At 60.4% G+C, this 14,595-nt stretch overlaps 1 protein-coding gene across 1 annotated transcript in view; it reads left to right on the top strand.

Moving 5' to 3' along the window:
* The window catches only part of NCAN (neurocan), a 44,169-nt gene that overhangs the window by 10,114 nt on the left and 19,460 nt on the right, over positions 1-14,595 (top strand). Inside the window, 2 exon segments of the mRNA XM_065422360.1 lie at positions 1,251-3,119; positions 9,808-9,924. Of these exon segments, the coding sequence (XP_065278432.1) occupies positions 1,251-3,119; positions 9,808-9,924 (1,986 nt within the window).

Raw genomic sequence — 14,595 nt, 5'->3', positions numbered from 1 at the left:
CCTGAGTGATGAGGAGCCAGTAGCCATGGCAACCTTGCCTAGCCGGGATCTGCTGCTGCTCATCATTAAAGGCCATTATCAAGTCCTTGTGATAATGTGGCAGCGCAGAGCGGGGCTGTGTAAATTGAGTGCTCAGCGCTCGTCACAGCCCAAGGAGAGGGGCCGGGGTGACGGGCGTCCAGCCACTCAATAGCACCTCTCCTCAGACCCTTGTGCATCGATGGTGCTTTCTGTCCCAGGATCCCCCCACGTTGTAGACCCACAGCCTGCCCCTGAGAGCTCCTGGCCCACGGCTGAGGAGCAGGGCACAGCCAGGGCACGTGGCCGAAAGCGGTGGTATTTTTTGCGTATTGAATTTGCACAAATGATTCTCACACACGCAGGTGCAGTAGCCCCGTCTGACCGTTCGCACGTGCACGTAGCTGATGTACATACACAAATGCGGTGGCTGTGTCGGCACGTCAGGCACAGCTCCGTCCATGCCACCGCATCCCTGCCTGGTTTGAAAATTTGGCCCTAGGTGAGACCGTGTCAGAGTCCTATAGAGATCCAGCCCTCCCTGCTCTAACCACCAGACAACACTCCCCTTCCAGAGCCAGGAAGAGAACCCAGGAGTCCTGACTCCTATTACTGTGCTCTGACCCACACACCCGCCCCTTCCCCTCTGCCAACATGAAACACCTCCGCGTTCTGCACTAGCCCGCCAAGACCCGAGCGTTTACAGTCAGACCGTTCCAGCACTGAGACGGGCCTCGGCAATGAGCACCACAGTGGTTACCGGCGGTCGTTCCTCCTGCGTGGGTGGGGCTCTCCACTTGGGGCATCGGGTCTTGTACAGCTCCGAGCACATCATCCGTGCTTAACAACTCCTCATCCATAATGACTAGTATGGGACTCGGGGGGGCCGGGAAGGGAAGCCGAATGACCAGGACTCGGCTGGCTGCTGTGTCTCTCCCCTGCTGCCCTAGCGATGAGTAACACCCCCAGCGCATGGCAGATTCTCCCCCCGACCCTGCTGAAATCAGTGCGACCAGGAGCCAGGATGGGCCCAACGGGAGTTCTGCAGTCAAAGCCCTGCACTGCCAGGATTGGGCCCTTCCCTTTGGCCTGTGTGGGTCCTGCTGTTGTCTGATTATTGTATTTAGAAGGGGGGCTCCCGGTGTAGCCGGTTGTGTGATCCATGCCCCCTCGCTGCTCCCTTGCCCATGCCCCAGGGCCTTCTGCTAACCAACATCTCCGGCTTTTTGCAGAGCAAAGGGGATCAACACACCCATGGCCCCCGCAGACGGGGACAGCCCCAGCGCCCCCCTCACCATCCGCTCCCAGCCAGAAAGAACTGCCGGAATGGACCCTCCACCTGACACCGCCGCTCCCCCAGCACAACCGCTGGGCTCCCACTGACCAGCCCCCGGCCAGTGACAGTCCTTGGGCAGAGCATGCGGCCGACACCAGCGGGGTGGGAGAGTCACTGATGGGTACTCGGGGGGCGGCAGAGACAGCAGCCAGCGCGGAGGAGGGAAGACAGGACTGGAGCTCTGACAGCACCCCGACACCAGCAGCCAGTGGGATGCCTCTGCGCCCGGCCGGCACCCTGACCCCAGGAGACGCTCTCAGTCCCCTGCAGGAGGCTGCTCTCGACCCGCTGCTCCCCAGCTCCAGCGTCCGAGGCGACTACCCCCAGGCGGGGGGCTTGGGGCTGCCACCCCCTGGGGAGGATGCAGAGGATTCCTCTGGGGAGGTCACCTCCAGTGAGGAGGGTGCCACCCCCATCCTGCCGCTACCTGCCCTCCCCAGGGCCCACCTGCATGCACTTCTCCCCCCCCACGCTGAGGATCCGGGGGTGCCTCCCTCCGCCCATCCCCACCCCGAGGGCAGCGAAGGCAGCGGCGCTGCGGAGTACAGCTTACCGGAGAGGAAGGGCAAAGCCGTGAGCTTTACGGAGAGGTTCATTTCCTTGGCTGGCCGCACTGGCAGCCCAGCAGCCAGCACCGAGAGCTCTGGCTCCAAGGATCCCAGAGAGCAAGCTGGCATGGACGCCCACAGGGCTCTGGGCCTGGAGTCTCTGGATGAACCCCCGGGCCCGGAGGAAACGCTGCCCAGCCTGCCTGGCCCAGCCCGGGAGCTGAGAGACGAGCGTGCAGAGGATGAGCTGCAAGGCGAAGGCACAGTCACTCATCCCGCCGAGGAGATTCCATCCCCAGAACCCGCCCGCTCTGACCCTCGGGTGGCACCAGCCAGGGACAGCGAGCCGGCCAGCCGCGAACCTGCCATGCAGCCCAGCCCAGCCTGGGCAATGGCAGCCAGCCAGCCACGGCCACAGGAGCTGGAGGGGGAGGGCGAGGACGTGGACTTGGCTGCAGCGCTGTCCGGAGACGGGTCAGCGGAGCAGTCTGTGGGTCCCCCTACACTCCCTTTTGGCACCACCCAGACCATGGCTCTGGGCCCCTACAAGCCGGCAGGGACCAACTGGCCGGTGACCAGGAGGGGGCAGATGGCGGCAGCAGCCATCAGCCTCCTACAGCCATCGCTGGCAATCACGGAGCCTGCCCACTCCCCCGCACCGGGTCCCACACTCCCCGGCACAGTTGCTAACCGAGCCCCTGCAGCAGGACCAACCCAGGCTGCTGTCGCAATGACCAGGCTGCCAGGAGCCACCGGCGCCACGGAGCTGGAGAGCTCACCCTCCGCACCGGCTGCTGCAAGCCACACAGAGCCCAACGCGGAGGATGTCTCAGGGGAAGCCAAGAGGGAGGAGCCCCCGACGCTGTGGGGCTCTGCAGCTGGGCCGCCCCTGCTGGAACAACGGCCGAGGGTGAGCGCCGGCCCTCAGGACCCCCTGCCCAGCTTGCCCACTGATTTGTCCCCGCTGGTTGCCGGGTCCCGGGAGGAAGGCGTCCTGGAGCCCGCCGTGCACACCAGCCAGGCCTTCGAGGTACCCGAGGCGGAGCTGGACAGATTCATTCTCCAGCCCGTGATTGACATAGCCCAAGAGGGCATCCTGGCTGAGTCCCCGGGGCTTTCGCTGGCGGACAGCGGGAGCGGAGAGGAGCAAGCGCTGCCCTTTGTGGGGGAGAAGGAGAGCCCGGCCTGGAGAGGGGAGAGCAAGGCCAGCACACTGGGTAAGTGGTGGCCTGCAGAGCCGGGAACGGGGCCCATGCTGGGAGCTCAGGGGTGGTGGCACCTGCTGGAGCCAGGCAGAGCATGAGCAAGAGCTGGGCTCCCCACTCCCAACCCATAGCCCCCTCCTCCTATCCCAGACCTGGGCTCCCCCTGGAGTTCTGCTGAAGCCCCTCAATCCCGATCCACAGCCCCTCTGCTGTCCCAGTCCTGGGCTCCCTCTCCAGCTCTGCTGATGCCCCTGAGTCAGGCTGAATTGTGCTACACAGTGTGGTGGCTGTGTTGCTTGCCTGCCATTCCTGAAACCCTAGGAGCTTTCCCAGGATTTGAACCCAGGTCTTCACAGCCGGGCTGGCAAAGCCAGTCCCTCGGAAGCCACTCAGTTCCGAGGGAGGAAGCAGTCTGCACATTGCAAGATGCCATTCTGTGTCGTCGTCCCCCCCCCACTTCTCTTCCCCTGCCCACTGCTGCTCCTGATCCCAGGTTTCTGGGTAGCTGCACCCCACCCCTGCACTTCTCCTCCCTCCATCCCAGGGCCTGACCAAAAGCCTGATGAAGTCATGGGGGATGTCTGGGGATGCAGGACCCGGCCCAGGCAAAGGGAGAGGTCCCCCATCTCTCATGGAACAAGGAGCAAAATAATCCGTCTTAGTTTCCTGGCTCTGCTTCCTGTGCAGCCACTCTCGCGCCCTACGCAGAGGTTCTCCAACTGAGCAGCCCCGCTGATGAAATGCAACTCGGATACAGTCAAGTTGGCAAAAAATAGCCTCAGCTTCTCCTCCGAGCTGGCAGCCTCCTGGCATGCTGGAGCCTCCGAGGGGGAAACTCAGCAGAGTCCTTGTGCGTAGCTCAGCGAGCAAGTCTGCCCGGCTGCTAAAAACCAGGGGCTTTCAGAGAGAGCGAGAGAACAATCGAGAAAACAGAGTCGATAGAGCCACTAGGCTCTAGGGATGGAGAGATAGTTACTAGGATTTTAGGCGATAGATGGGTGGGGAGGGGGATGGATAGCTGGATAGATGACAGATAAAGGGGGTGTATTGGGATAGATAGATAGGTTAGGATTTCGGGAGAGAAAGACTAGACTCTAGGAATGGTGACCGATAGACAGCCCAACGGATAGACACACTAGGATATAGAGAGATTGATTCAATGTTAAGGCCAGGGTTCAGGGGGCCATATTTTATTAGCACCAATTTCCTCGGTGCTGAGTTTTATACAGAGCTCTCCTTCCAACCACGACGGGGCTGCAGGCGTAGCCTGGATTTCTCGACGTGCTCTGTGCTGTTAGAGCGAGCCGGGAACCCAGGCTTTTAAATATTTAATATTTGCAGTTGCTAATAATAATAGCTAGAGAGGCAGCTCCTGGCAGGGAATATTTAGCATCCAAAGACTTTTAGTATCTGGGAGAAAGACAACAAATATATTTAAAGTTTGGAGCCACTGAGAGGCGGGAAAGTCAACACGGTTAATATTCAGCAGTCTGAGGTTCCTGCGTTGCTGGGAAAGGAGCGTGCTGGTGAAATATGTGTCAGCGCTGGGAGCTGGAGCTGCTGCTGGGCCGAGCCCCTGCAAACAGCTCCCTGATGGGCAAATGCGCTGTGGCACCTCACCCCTCCGCCCTGGCACGCCCGGCAGGAACCTGGCACGATCGTATTGTTTCTGGGGCAACACAGACTCTGTCCTGTGGCTGTGCTAATGCTGGGGGGTAGGGGGAGCAGTCAGCTTCCCCCAACGGGGAGGTAGGTCAGACAGACTCCTACCTGGAGTGATTCCCCAACCCTCCCCACATCCCCAGCTGGTGCTCCCCACTGCCCCGGCTCTTGACCTGACCCAGGTGGGTTTCTTTCCCCAGCGCTGACTGTGGGTGGGGGCTGCAGCTTGGTTCTCGCTAGGCCTGGATGAACTGGCCTCTTCGTTACAACAGCCAGCCAGAAATTTTCCATTGGAAAATGCTGATTCCATGAAATTGAAATGTTTTGCGGGAACGTAACAATTTCATCTAAATTTTCACCGGAAACTTTTCGTTTCCATTTTATCCTTCAGACTTCGATGTCAATATGCTGCACCGTGCTAGCCTATAATGTCATTAATGAACAGTCCAAACAATACGTTCAAAACCAAATAGTTTTGGACTGTTTCATTTCATGAAAAATTCCCAGATGGTGACTTTTTTTGTCACGTTTGGGGGCAAAACCAGATTATGATGTGGTAGAACTTCCTGCGGGACAGGAGTTTCCCCATGTCACGGCTGTGGGTATAACACTCAGTGTCCCTCCTTGCCGGCCTGTGGAGTGAGCCAGGCAGGTCCCATCCCCAAACTGCCCCCCACCACCACACACACCCTGTGCAGGCCCACCCTCCTGGCCTCTGTCCCTTGCTCCCACATCCTAGCAGCTCCCTGGCCAAGCCAGCCCAGACTGCAGAGACATCCCTGCGTGGAAGATGGCCATGCTGCAGGATTGCTGGTTGGCTCAGCCAGGGGACAGGTAGCCCTGGCTACGGTCCAGTCCCAGAGTAACCTCCTCACCTTATCCGGGCTGGGTCTCCCACAATAGTGCAGGCAGCAGGGAGCGCCTCACCCTGGGTGGAGCCACCTGGTGCATGTCTATAAACCCCGATAGAGAAGCCCCAGGCATGTCCCTCCCTCTGCAGGGGTCGCTCTGCTCAGCCCTGTAGGGTGTTTTTGGTGACGGCGCATGGAGCCCGGCCCCAGAACGCTGCCTTTCATAGGTCTGGAATTTACCCGCCCATCAGCCTTGTGCTGCAGCCTCAGCATTCTCCACACTGGCCTTAGCGGTGTCAAGATCCAGGGGACCCCCCACTACCTACAAATCCGAGCTGGCCACAGAACAGCACCTGGGAAAGGGGGGCCGTGCTCTCCTGCATACTGATGGGCAGGCCCGGGCCCCCCTGCATCCCTGCTAATAGGTCCCAGCGAGCCCAGGGCAAGATGTGAGATGGTTTTAATAAGGTGCACTTGGGACTTTGCTTTTGAACACATCTTCCTGGTAAAGCACTTACAGCTCCGAGGGGAAGCAGCTTGGAGAGGACGGGGTTTCACGAGGCCAAGACACTGCTTGGCCTGGAAAGAGATGTTGATTCTTTTTCTTTCTTTCTCTCCTATGGTTAGCCCCCTGTCACTGGGTCTTGGTGGATTTATAACAAGAGACACAAACACTCAAAGCGGAGAGCTGTTCTTCCCTATTCCTGCCCCTGGCTCCAGCATGCCCACTCACCCTCCATCACCACCCAGGGTGCAGCGCGCCTTCACCCACGTGCTCAGCGCCCGCTTTACTGGCAGTTCTCCAGCAGTGTCTCTGCTCCATTCCCATAGCCAGCGGGGATGGCGCATCCCCTGCCGCGTTGTGGGAGCTGGCGGCACTGATGCCTGCCGAGCAAACAAACAGCCGCGGGGCTCCTGGATTCTTTTTCCTGTCTCCAGCACATCTGCCCGCCCTGGCTGGCTAGGGGCGCTGCGACTGCCTGATTGCTGGGGTTTGCTCCATCAGCGCTGGCCCCAGCTCTCCCCAGTCCCAGCTACCACCGGGCACTGCTCTCCTCTGTTACCCCTTCTGCTTTCTGGCTGGGTTGGGGAGGCGGAGAAGTGGGAAGCCCAGCACCCACAGGCAACCCCACAATAACAAATCAGTGAACACAGCCCAGCACCCGCAGGCAGCCCTGCACTAACAAACTCGAGTGTGCAGTCCGGCACCCATGCAGAGCCAGGTATGCTGGGCAGGAAACGAGGCTGCTATGCCATTAACCAGGAGCACCTGGTGACACTCGCTGTTCAGTCCCCGGGTCCTAATTAAGCCCTTGCCGGGGCGGTGGGGTCAGTGCCGGGGCGCAGCCATCAGCCCTGGAGAGCCGGCTGAGCCCCGCCGCGGCCCGGCAGGCATCACGCACTGGATGCAAATGACCCCAACGGCTGGAAGTGAGACCGAAGGGCCTCGCCCCCGTACGTGGCTCCCTGAGCTCAGACTGAGAAGTCGGCTGCGGGAGGGCGAAGGCTCCGACGGAAAAGCCCGGGGCGAATTTGGTGGCGTTCCAGTTGAGGCCTCTTTGCCCCTGCTCATTGTGCCGCCCCACGCCAGCACCAAGCCCTCCACGCGATCCCGTCAGTCCCCCACTAACCGCCAAGCCTTCCGTGCGGCTCCCCTGCAGGGGAGATCCCGCCTCTGCCAGCTCTCGGCTGTGCTGGAAATAGACCCTGCTGGGCCCTGCACAATCAGCTGGGGCCTCGGGGTCTGAGAGTGGCTTGCCCTGGCCTAGCCTGTTGGCTGTGAACTCCTTCCCGCCCTGGTCAGGCCCTGCTCCTGCGCTGGACGCAGCGCCCCATGGAGCCGCTGTTACTCGGTTTGAAAAATAAGATGGCTGCAGACGTAGCTCCCGGGAGACACACTCGAAGGTTAGGGGGCATCATTAGTCTCTGCATTAAACCCCTTCGGGGTCTGCTGGCATCTAAATCAAAGGGACCCACTTTCTTCCAGCTTGGGGACAAAAAGATGAGAATCTAACAAAGAGATTAGATAGATAAATAGATAGATTAGATTAGATTAGATTAGATTAGATTAGATTAGATAGAGGGGGTGTACGAGGATACATAGATAGAGAGGGTGTATGGGAATAAATAGATCAATAGATAGATTAGATAGAGGGGGTGGATGGGAATAGATTAGACAGAGGGGGTGGATGGGAATAGATTAGATTAGATAGAGGGGGTGTACGAGGACAGATAGAGGGGGTAGATGGGGATAGATAGATGATACAGGGGGTGGATGGGGATAGATAGATTAGATAGATGTGTATTGGGACAGATAGATCGATGGGTGTGTTATATCGTGGCAATGAGTTCCATAGGTTACTGATGAATGTGTAACGGAGTATTTCCTCATATTGGTTTTAGATTTGCCACCTCTCGTTTGAATTGGTACCGAACGAGGTACCATGGATGGAAGGAAGGAGGGAGAGAGAGATTCTGTTTTTGCAGTGCTGCACCTTTAATATTCCTGTAGGAAGAATGTGCCTGTTTTACAAGAACTCGTGATTCCCCATGCTGAGCTCTTGGGAAAATCTGGCCCCAATTCTTGGCGTTGTGTACTTGAAAACCCAGCCTTTAGCAGGGGGCTCTGGAGGCAGCAGTGGGAAGCAGGGAACAGGGATGGACTCCAAGGTACAACCCCACTCTGGGGACCCTGAGCACATGCTTGGGTTGCTAGCCCCTGTGGCAGCATCTTCCCTGCTGTTGTTACCTGTGCCGGTGGATTAAAGCTAGTGGGGGGATTCCTACCCACGCTACCAACACACCGTCCTTTGCGGTATAGATGTACCCGGCAGGTCCAAGCCAGCGGAGCCTATGGCCAAGCGATAGCACACAGCATGTCAAAGCTGCTTGGAGGAGCCATCTTCTGCCGTTCAGCTCATCCAGTCACTCTCCCTCCGCCAGGGGCTTTCACTCTGCGCATTGCAAAGCTCCTGATGGAGGGGCTCAGCTGTTAGTTTGCCTGGTGTGTCCTCTCTGCTCATTAAGTGCTTCTGTGTAGATAAACGGAGCGAGATTCCTCCACTTCAGCCGGCAGAGAAGTCCGCTCGCCTATCTCGGACTTTCATTGCCATGCGAGGGCTGCCTGCTGGTTCCCCCAGAGACTGTTTAAAGTCAGTCAGAACTAATTATAAAAAGAAAGAATTAGATTCCGACTCGAGCCAGCTGGCAGGCGTCTGAGCTGCAAATCTTTTGCATATTTTAACGCTGCGTTTGGATGCCGGGCGTGCACGGCGGGTCCTGCACGCGGGCCCAGAATAAAAGCGGGAGAAAAATCCCAGCTTGCAGAGATCAAGAGCACAGACCCTGTCACGGCTTAACAGCTGGGCGTGTACCAGGACCAGAAGGAGAGAGAGGGCTGCAGAGCTGGGCTTTCATTTGGGGAGCGGAGCGGGTGGGCCTGCGGCAAGCAGATGGCCACGTGCGAGCACATTACTGGAGTGTGCAAATGTGGCTGTCTCCTGGAGTTCGCTCAGGGCCCCGTTCCCACGGCAGCCCTGCTGCAAGGGCAGAGCCGTGGGGTTCAAACGCTGAACCAGGCTGGACGAACTGGGGCGTGACTTCCCGTCCTGAAGCAGGGAGGAGGGCAATGGCAAGGAATTGTGGGAAGGCACTGGAGGACTAGCAGCACTGAGATGGCTCAGGCCTGTATTCACACTGCAGAGCAGTGACAACAGCCGCTCCAGTGTGAGCAGCACTTGGGTGTAGACTGGGCCCCGTCGGCCGGCCGGCTTAGTGCAAAGCACCCCCATGCTTGAGCCAGAGGCCTTTGGGTGTGGCTGGGACTCGGGTGAGGGGCAGCGCTCGCAAGCGAGCCAGAGATAAGGGCCGTGCAGACAAGCCCTGGGTCTCTCGCTCTGCCACAGAGCGACCCCCCTGGTTGGTATCAGGTGGGTGGGGGAAGGAACCGCTAGCGCGCATGGCTGCAGCGGAGATGGAGGGAGGCTGCCCAGTGGAGCCGGAGAACAAACCCTGCTCGTGAGGAGCCCACACAGATTACTGATGATGGCCCATGTGTGAAGTGATCTCCATGGGTCCTGGGGGCCTGAGAGGGGCGGGGGGGAGCCTGAGCAGTGGCCTCAGCGCCCGTCTCCCAAGGGGCCCGAGCTCTGCCCCATGCCCATGCCCCCGTGCCTTGTGTCTTGCAGCTCAGGCCGACCCCTGCGAGACTAACCCCTGCCTGCACGGCGGGACCTGCCAGTCCAACGGAACCGTCTACAGCTGCAGCTGCGACCGGGGCTTCACCGGGGAGAACTGCGAAATAGGTGAGTGGCCTCTGCCCCGCAGCCACGGCCCTGCCCTGCAGAGACAGGAGGGGCTGAGAACAGCCGCCCGGCCAAACTGAGTCGCCGGTTCAAATCCAGCCAAGGGCAGGCGTGGCACTTGATGGCCGTTGCCTGGTCTCTGCGGCGGTGCCAGGCTGGGGATGGGAGTGCAGGTGCCCGTGGGCACTGCTTGACTCCTGGCTGGCAGATGCTGCGAGGATGGAGTGAGCCACGGAGGCTGAGCCCTCCCCTGGGAAAAGGGGGGTGCAAAGCTAAGTCTGCTCCTCCCCCTGCCCTGGGGGGAATTTCAGACTCCAGCCAGGTGGGCCCTCTTGCCAGCCTTACAAATGCTATGAAAACCCCCCCACAAAGGGGTTAATGGGCAGCGAAACCCCCAGCTCTGCAGCAAGGGGAAAGGCTGCCGGCGATGCGGACGCCTGCTAATCCCTTTGTCGGTGAGAGGGAGCCCCGGTCCCGGTCCTTTAAAGCACCTTTTATTTCATGCGCCTCGTTTTCGCAACATCGCGTCCCACCCCCACCCCTCGATTCCCTGCACGCAGACGCCTGGCCAGGCCCCTCAGTGCCTCTCTGCAGGCAGAGGCTGGGAAATGTCATGTTACAGGCTGAGCTGGCGCCCACTGATCGGCAGCCGGCCCTTCGTTCGCAGCCAGGCCGGTTCCCACGATGCGACTGCAGCTCGGCTCTGCTAGCTGGCTGCAGGGCCACCCACCCGCCCGTACATCCACCCCGCCCAGCTTCTCACCGGCCACGCTGCTCAAGAGAGACCCCGGGATGCCAGCTCCCCACCCGCTGCCAGAGGCCAGGGGAGCTGTAGGGGGCAGATCGTCTCAGCCTGCATTACCGTCCTGGCTACACGAAGGGTCTGTCTGCACTGCAGTCACCGGGTGGGATCGCAGGTCGTGTAGATGTCCCTGAGCTGGCTTGAATCTAACAGGTGCTGGAGCAGTGAAGCGCAGGCTGCGGCACGGACTAGCCACCCGCGTCATAACCCAGTGTTCCCGTCAGGCCTGTGCTGCGCCGGGACCCGAGGGATCTAGATTAAAGCTGGCGTGGGTACATTTACAGCAGCCGCAGTCACACCCCAGGACTGGAGTGCAGACATGCCCTGCGGCCCCTTTAGGGCACTCTGGCAGCATAAACGGGTTCTCTGAGCATCCCCCCCAGCACAGGGGGCCTCTCCAGCTGATGTGGAGCTGGCTTAAGGGCCGTACACCCACCCTGCTCCTAGCCCCGCTCCCAGATGGGGAGATGGGGGTTGTGGCTGGAGCTCACAGCACTATGTCTGTTCTTTACTTTCCAGCACCCATAGGGGGAAGTAGGGAGAGGAGCGTAAGTTCGAGCCACCCTGAAGCGGCTCTAATTTACACTGGGACCTGGCCAAGGCCACGCATGGACCCAAATTACAGAGCGCACACAGGCTGCGTGAGGCTCCTATCCCATCTCCAAGTGCAGGGACAGGGGGATCTGAGAGCGGAGCTCAGCATTTCACCCCCTGGTTCGCCCCCCGTAGCGGGAGGCGGCTGTGGTTGAGTTTCACCGTCCCGGAGGAACATTCACTCCCATTTTTTTATAAAATCGTTCTGAGGGATGCAGGAATCTCTCCCGGGAATGTTTCTGCCCCCGGAGAAAAGTAAAACCCCTGGCTAAAAACGAAGGCTAATCCAGGGCTGGGTGTCTCCGGAAAGGCCAGTCCACCCTAGATTTGTTCCTGGCATCAGTGTTCCTTTTAGGGTGGTGCTAGGAGTCTCAGACCAGGCCCCAGGCCTGCAGAGCTGGGGGACACACGGACAGGAACAAAGCAGGCAGTCCCTGCCCCGGAGAGCTCCCAGTCTGGGCCTCAGGCAGGATGGAAGCAGCTTGAAGGCTCCCTGCCCTGCTGTTTTGTGTCTGTCCCTTGTATCAGGGCTCGGCACACCGGGATGTAGGGGCTGCAGGCTGCTCGTTACAAACCTCTGTGATCCAGTGGACCCCCCCAGCTAGCCCATCTGTTGGATAATGACCCTTGGGTGTGTTGCTGGCGACCCAGCTGGGAGCTGACTCCCGCTGCCTCGGTGGCGCGAGGAGCTGGCCCCGTTCCCCCGCGAGGGGCGGGGAGTGTGAATGGTTGGCGAGGACGATCTCGCCCCCCTACCTCATGCCACGCCTGTGCCGTGATGAAGCACTGTGGGCTCCAGGCTATTATCACAGTGCTGGTGCCGCCACACTCGCTGATTTCAAATTGGCGCGGAAGCTGGTGCGGGAACGGCACCTCGCTGATTCCTCTTTAATTCTCTCTCTCCTCCCCACCCACCCCCAGTCTCCTTGTGCTTCCCCTGGGCAGCACTCCCGGGGGGTGCAGTGGGCTACGGGGGACCCCCAAACTCCACCCGGGGGGGGACCCTAGGGAGGGGAAGAGCTTGCTTTCCAAGCATGTTCATTTCTCCGCCTGCTGCAGCCGTTTCTCTCGCAGTACGAGCTAGAGGCCCTGTTGTGCAGGGTGCTGCACGAACCCCGGCCAGACAGAGGGAGGATCCTTATTGCCCAGCGAGGGAACTGAGGCTCCAAGAGACGGAGTCTGTGGCAGAGGCAGCTCTCCTGGGTCCCCACGCGGCGCCTTTCCCCAAGGTCAGGGGCTGCCGAAGGAGACACTGGCTCTTGACCACGCGGAAGAGCTGCCATGGGAGCCCATTGCGTCTCCCACAAGGCCTGGGCCCTGCCCGTCGGCCGTGCTTTGCAGGTCAGCCCAGGGCCTGGGGCAGCCGGCACTGGAATATCAGGCTTAAAACCAGAGAGGCTGAGATACACGTGGGGAGAAAAAACCTTTCCAGAGTCGGGTAATAACGGTGAAGCAGCATCGATTTCCCTGTTACAGCTCAGTAAACGGTAACGAACGGCTCGGCGCCTTCCCAGATGGGATCGGTGCCTCCTGCACAGGGACAGGCTCGGGCCTGACTGCGCACACGCCCGCTGGCTGTTGGGGGGGCTAACCGGGCCCCCACTGCTGTGGCAGCTGAGTACCGGGCACACTGCGGCAGATTTCTCCTCACTGCCCCGGAAGGCAGGACAGGGCGATTAGCTCATTTACAGGTGGGGGGCTGATGTCCAGAGGCTAAGGAACTTGCCCAAGGACACGTGGTGAGTTCGTAGCAGAGTGCGGCACTGAAACCAGCTCTCCTGAGATATAGCCCCAACCTCTGGACCATCCTTCCACTGAGCGCCAACTGGGGAAGAGGGTCGTGGCATCCGCCTTATGCCCTGGCTCCAGCTCCACCAGTGACTAAGCGCCTGATCCAAAGCCCACCGAAGCCAACGGGAGCCTTTCCACGAGCTCCGGTGGGTTAGGGGCAGGACCCAGGAGCCTGCGTGATGGCAGGGGTTTGGAGCAGACAGGTATCCGCGTGCCACCGGAGAATTGCCCCAGAATGGCTGGGGAGCGGGTCCAGGAAGCGGGGCTGGAAATCTCGACAGCACGGGCCGTCTCCGACACTTCCTGCAGCACTAGCTGCCGAAAGGTCTGGCAATCCACCAGGGAGCCCCAGCCAAGCCCTGGGCCGTACAGACATCTGCCCCTTTGGGTGCTCTCCCAGAGTCTCCCATCACTAGTCCCACCCGGGTGCCCCCTGGCCAGCTGCCCGCACCGCCCAGCCCTCAGCACCAGCGCTGGGACAGCTGCCAGAACTGAAAGCATCAGCCCGATAATTCATTAACCACAGATAAATCAGCTCCAATTAGTGCTATTGAGCAGGGCAGCCGGGGCTGAGCGGCCTCCGCTGCGATGGCAGGTGCACTCTGTCCTTGTCAGGGAGAATCCGATACCCCATTAGTGAAGCCATCAGCCCAGTGGCACGCTCAGCCCTGAGCCTCTTGGGGCTAAGCAGCCGCCTCACCCCACTTCTGGGATCCCTTGGGGCGGCTGCCTGGGGAGGGATCAGCCTGCCCCACCCCACTGCGAGGGCGGGAGTCTCTGTTCTCATCATGCTCTGGGCCTAAAGTAGCTTCCTCCAGCGGGGTGTCCCCATCGGCAGACACCGGCTTGTGTCCATCACACTCGGGGCAGGTGGGGTGCTGGGGCCCAGTGGGGCCTACAGCAACGGGAGAGGCCTCCTAGGGCTGCAGGTCCATACTAAGGTGCATGGGAATTGTGTGGGAGCCCCAGGGGCATTGTGGGTCTGGATTGTGGCACATGGGCAGAGCAGGGGGCAGGCCTGGCTGGCCGGGCGTTGTGGGTCTGGATTGTGGCGCATGGGCAGAGCAGGGGGCAGGCCGGGCGTTGTGGGTCTGGACCGTGGCACATGGGCAGAGTAGGGGGGCAGGCTGGGTATTGTGGGTCTGGATTGTGGCACATGGGCAGAGCAGGGGGCAGGCCAGGCGTTGTGGGTCTGGACCATGGCACATGGGCAGAGCAGGGGGCAGGCCGGGCGTTGTGGGTCTGGATTGTGGCGCATGGGCAGAGCAGGGGGCAGGCTGGGCATTGTGGGTCTGGACCGTGGCGCATGGGCAGAGCAGGGGGGCAGGCCGGGCGTTGTGGGTCTGGACCGTGGCGCATGGGCAGAACAGGGGGGCAGGCTGGGTATTGTGGGTCTGGACCGTGGCGCATGGGCAGAGCAGGGGGGGCAGGCTGGGTATTGTGGGTCTGGATTGTGGCACATGGGCAGAGCAGGGGGCAGGCCG

This window comes from Emys orbicularis, chromosome 24 (assembly GCF_028017835.1).
Source record: "Emys orbicularis isolate rEmyOrb1 chromosome 24, rEmyOrb1.hap1, whole genome shotgun sequence".
Lineage (NCBI taxonomy): Eukaryota > Metazoa > Chordata > Testudines > Emydidae > Emys > Emys orbicularis.
This window is presented reverse-complemented; position numbering and strand designations above follow the sequence as displayed.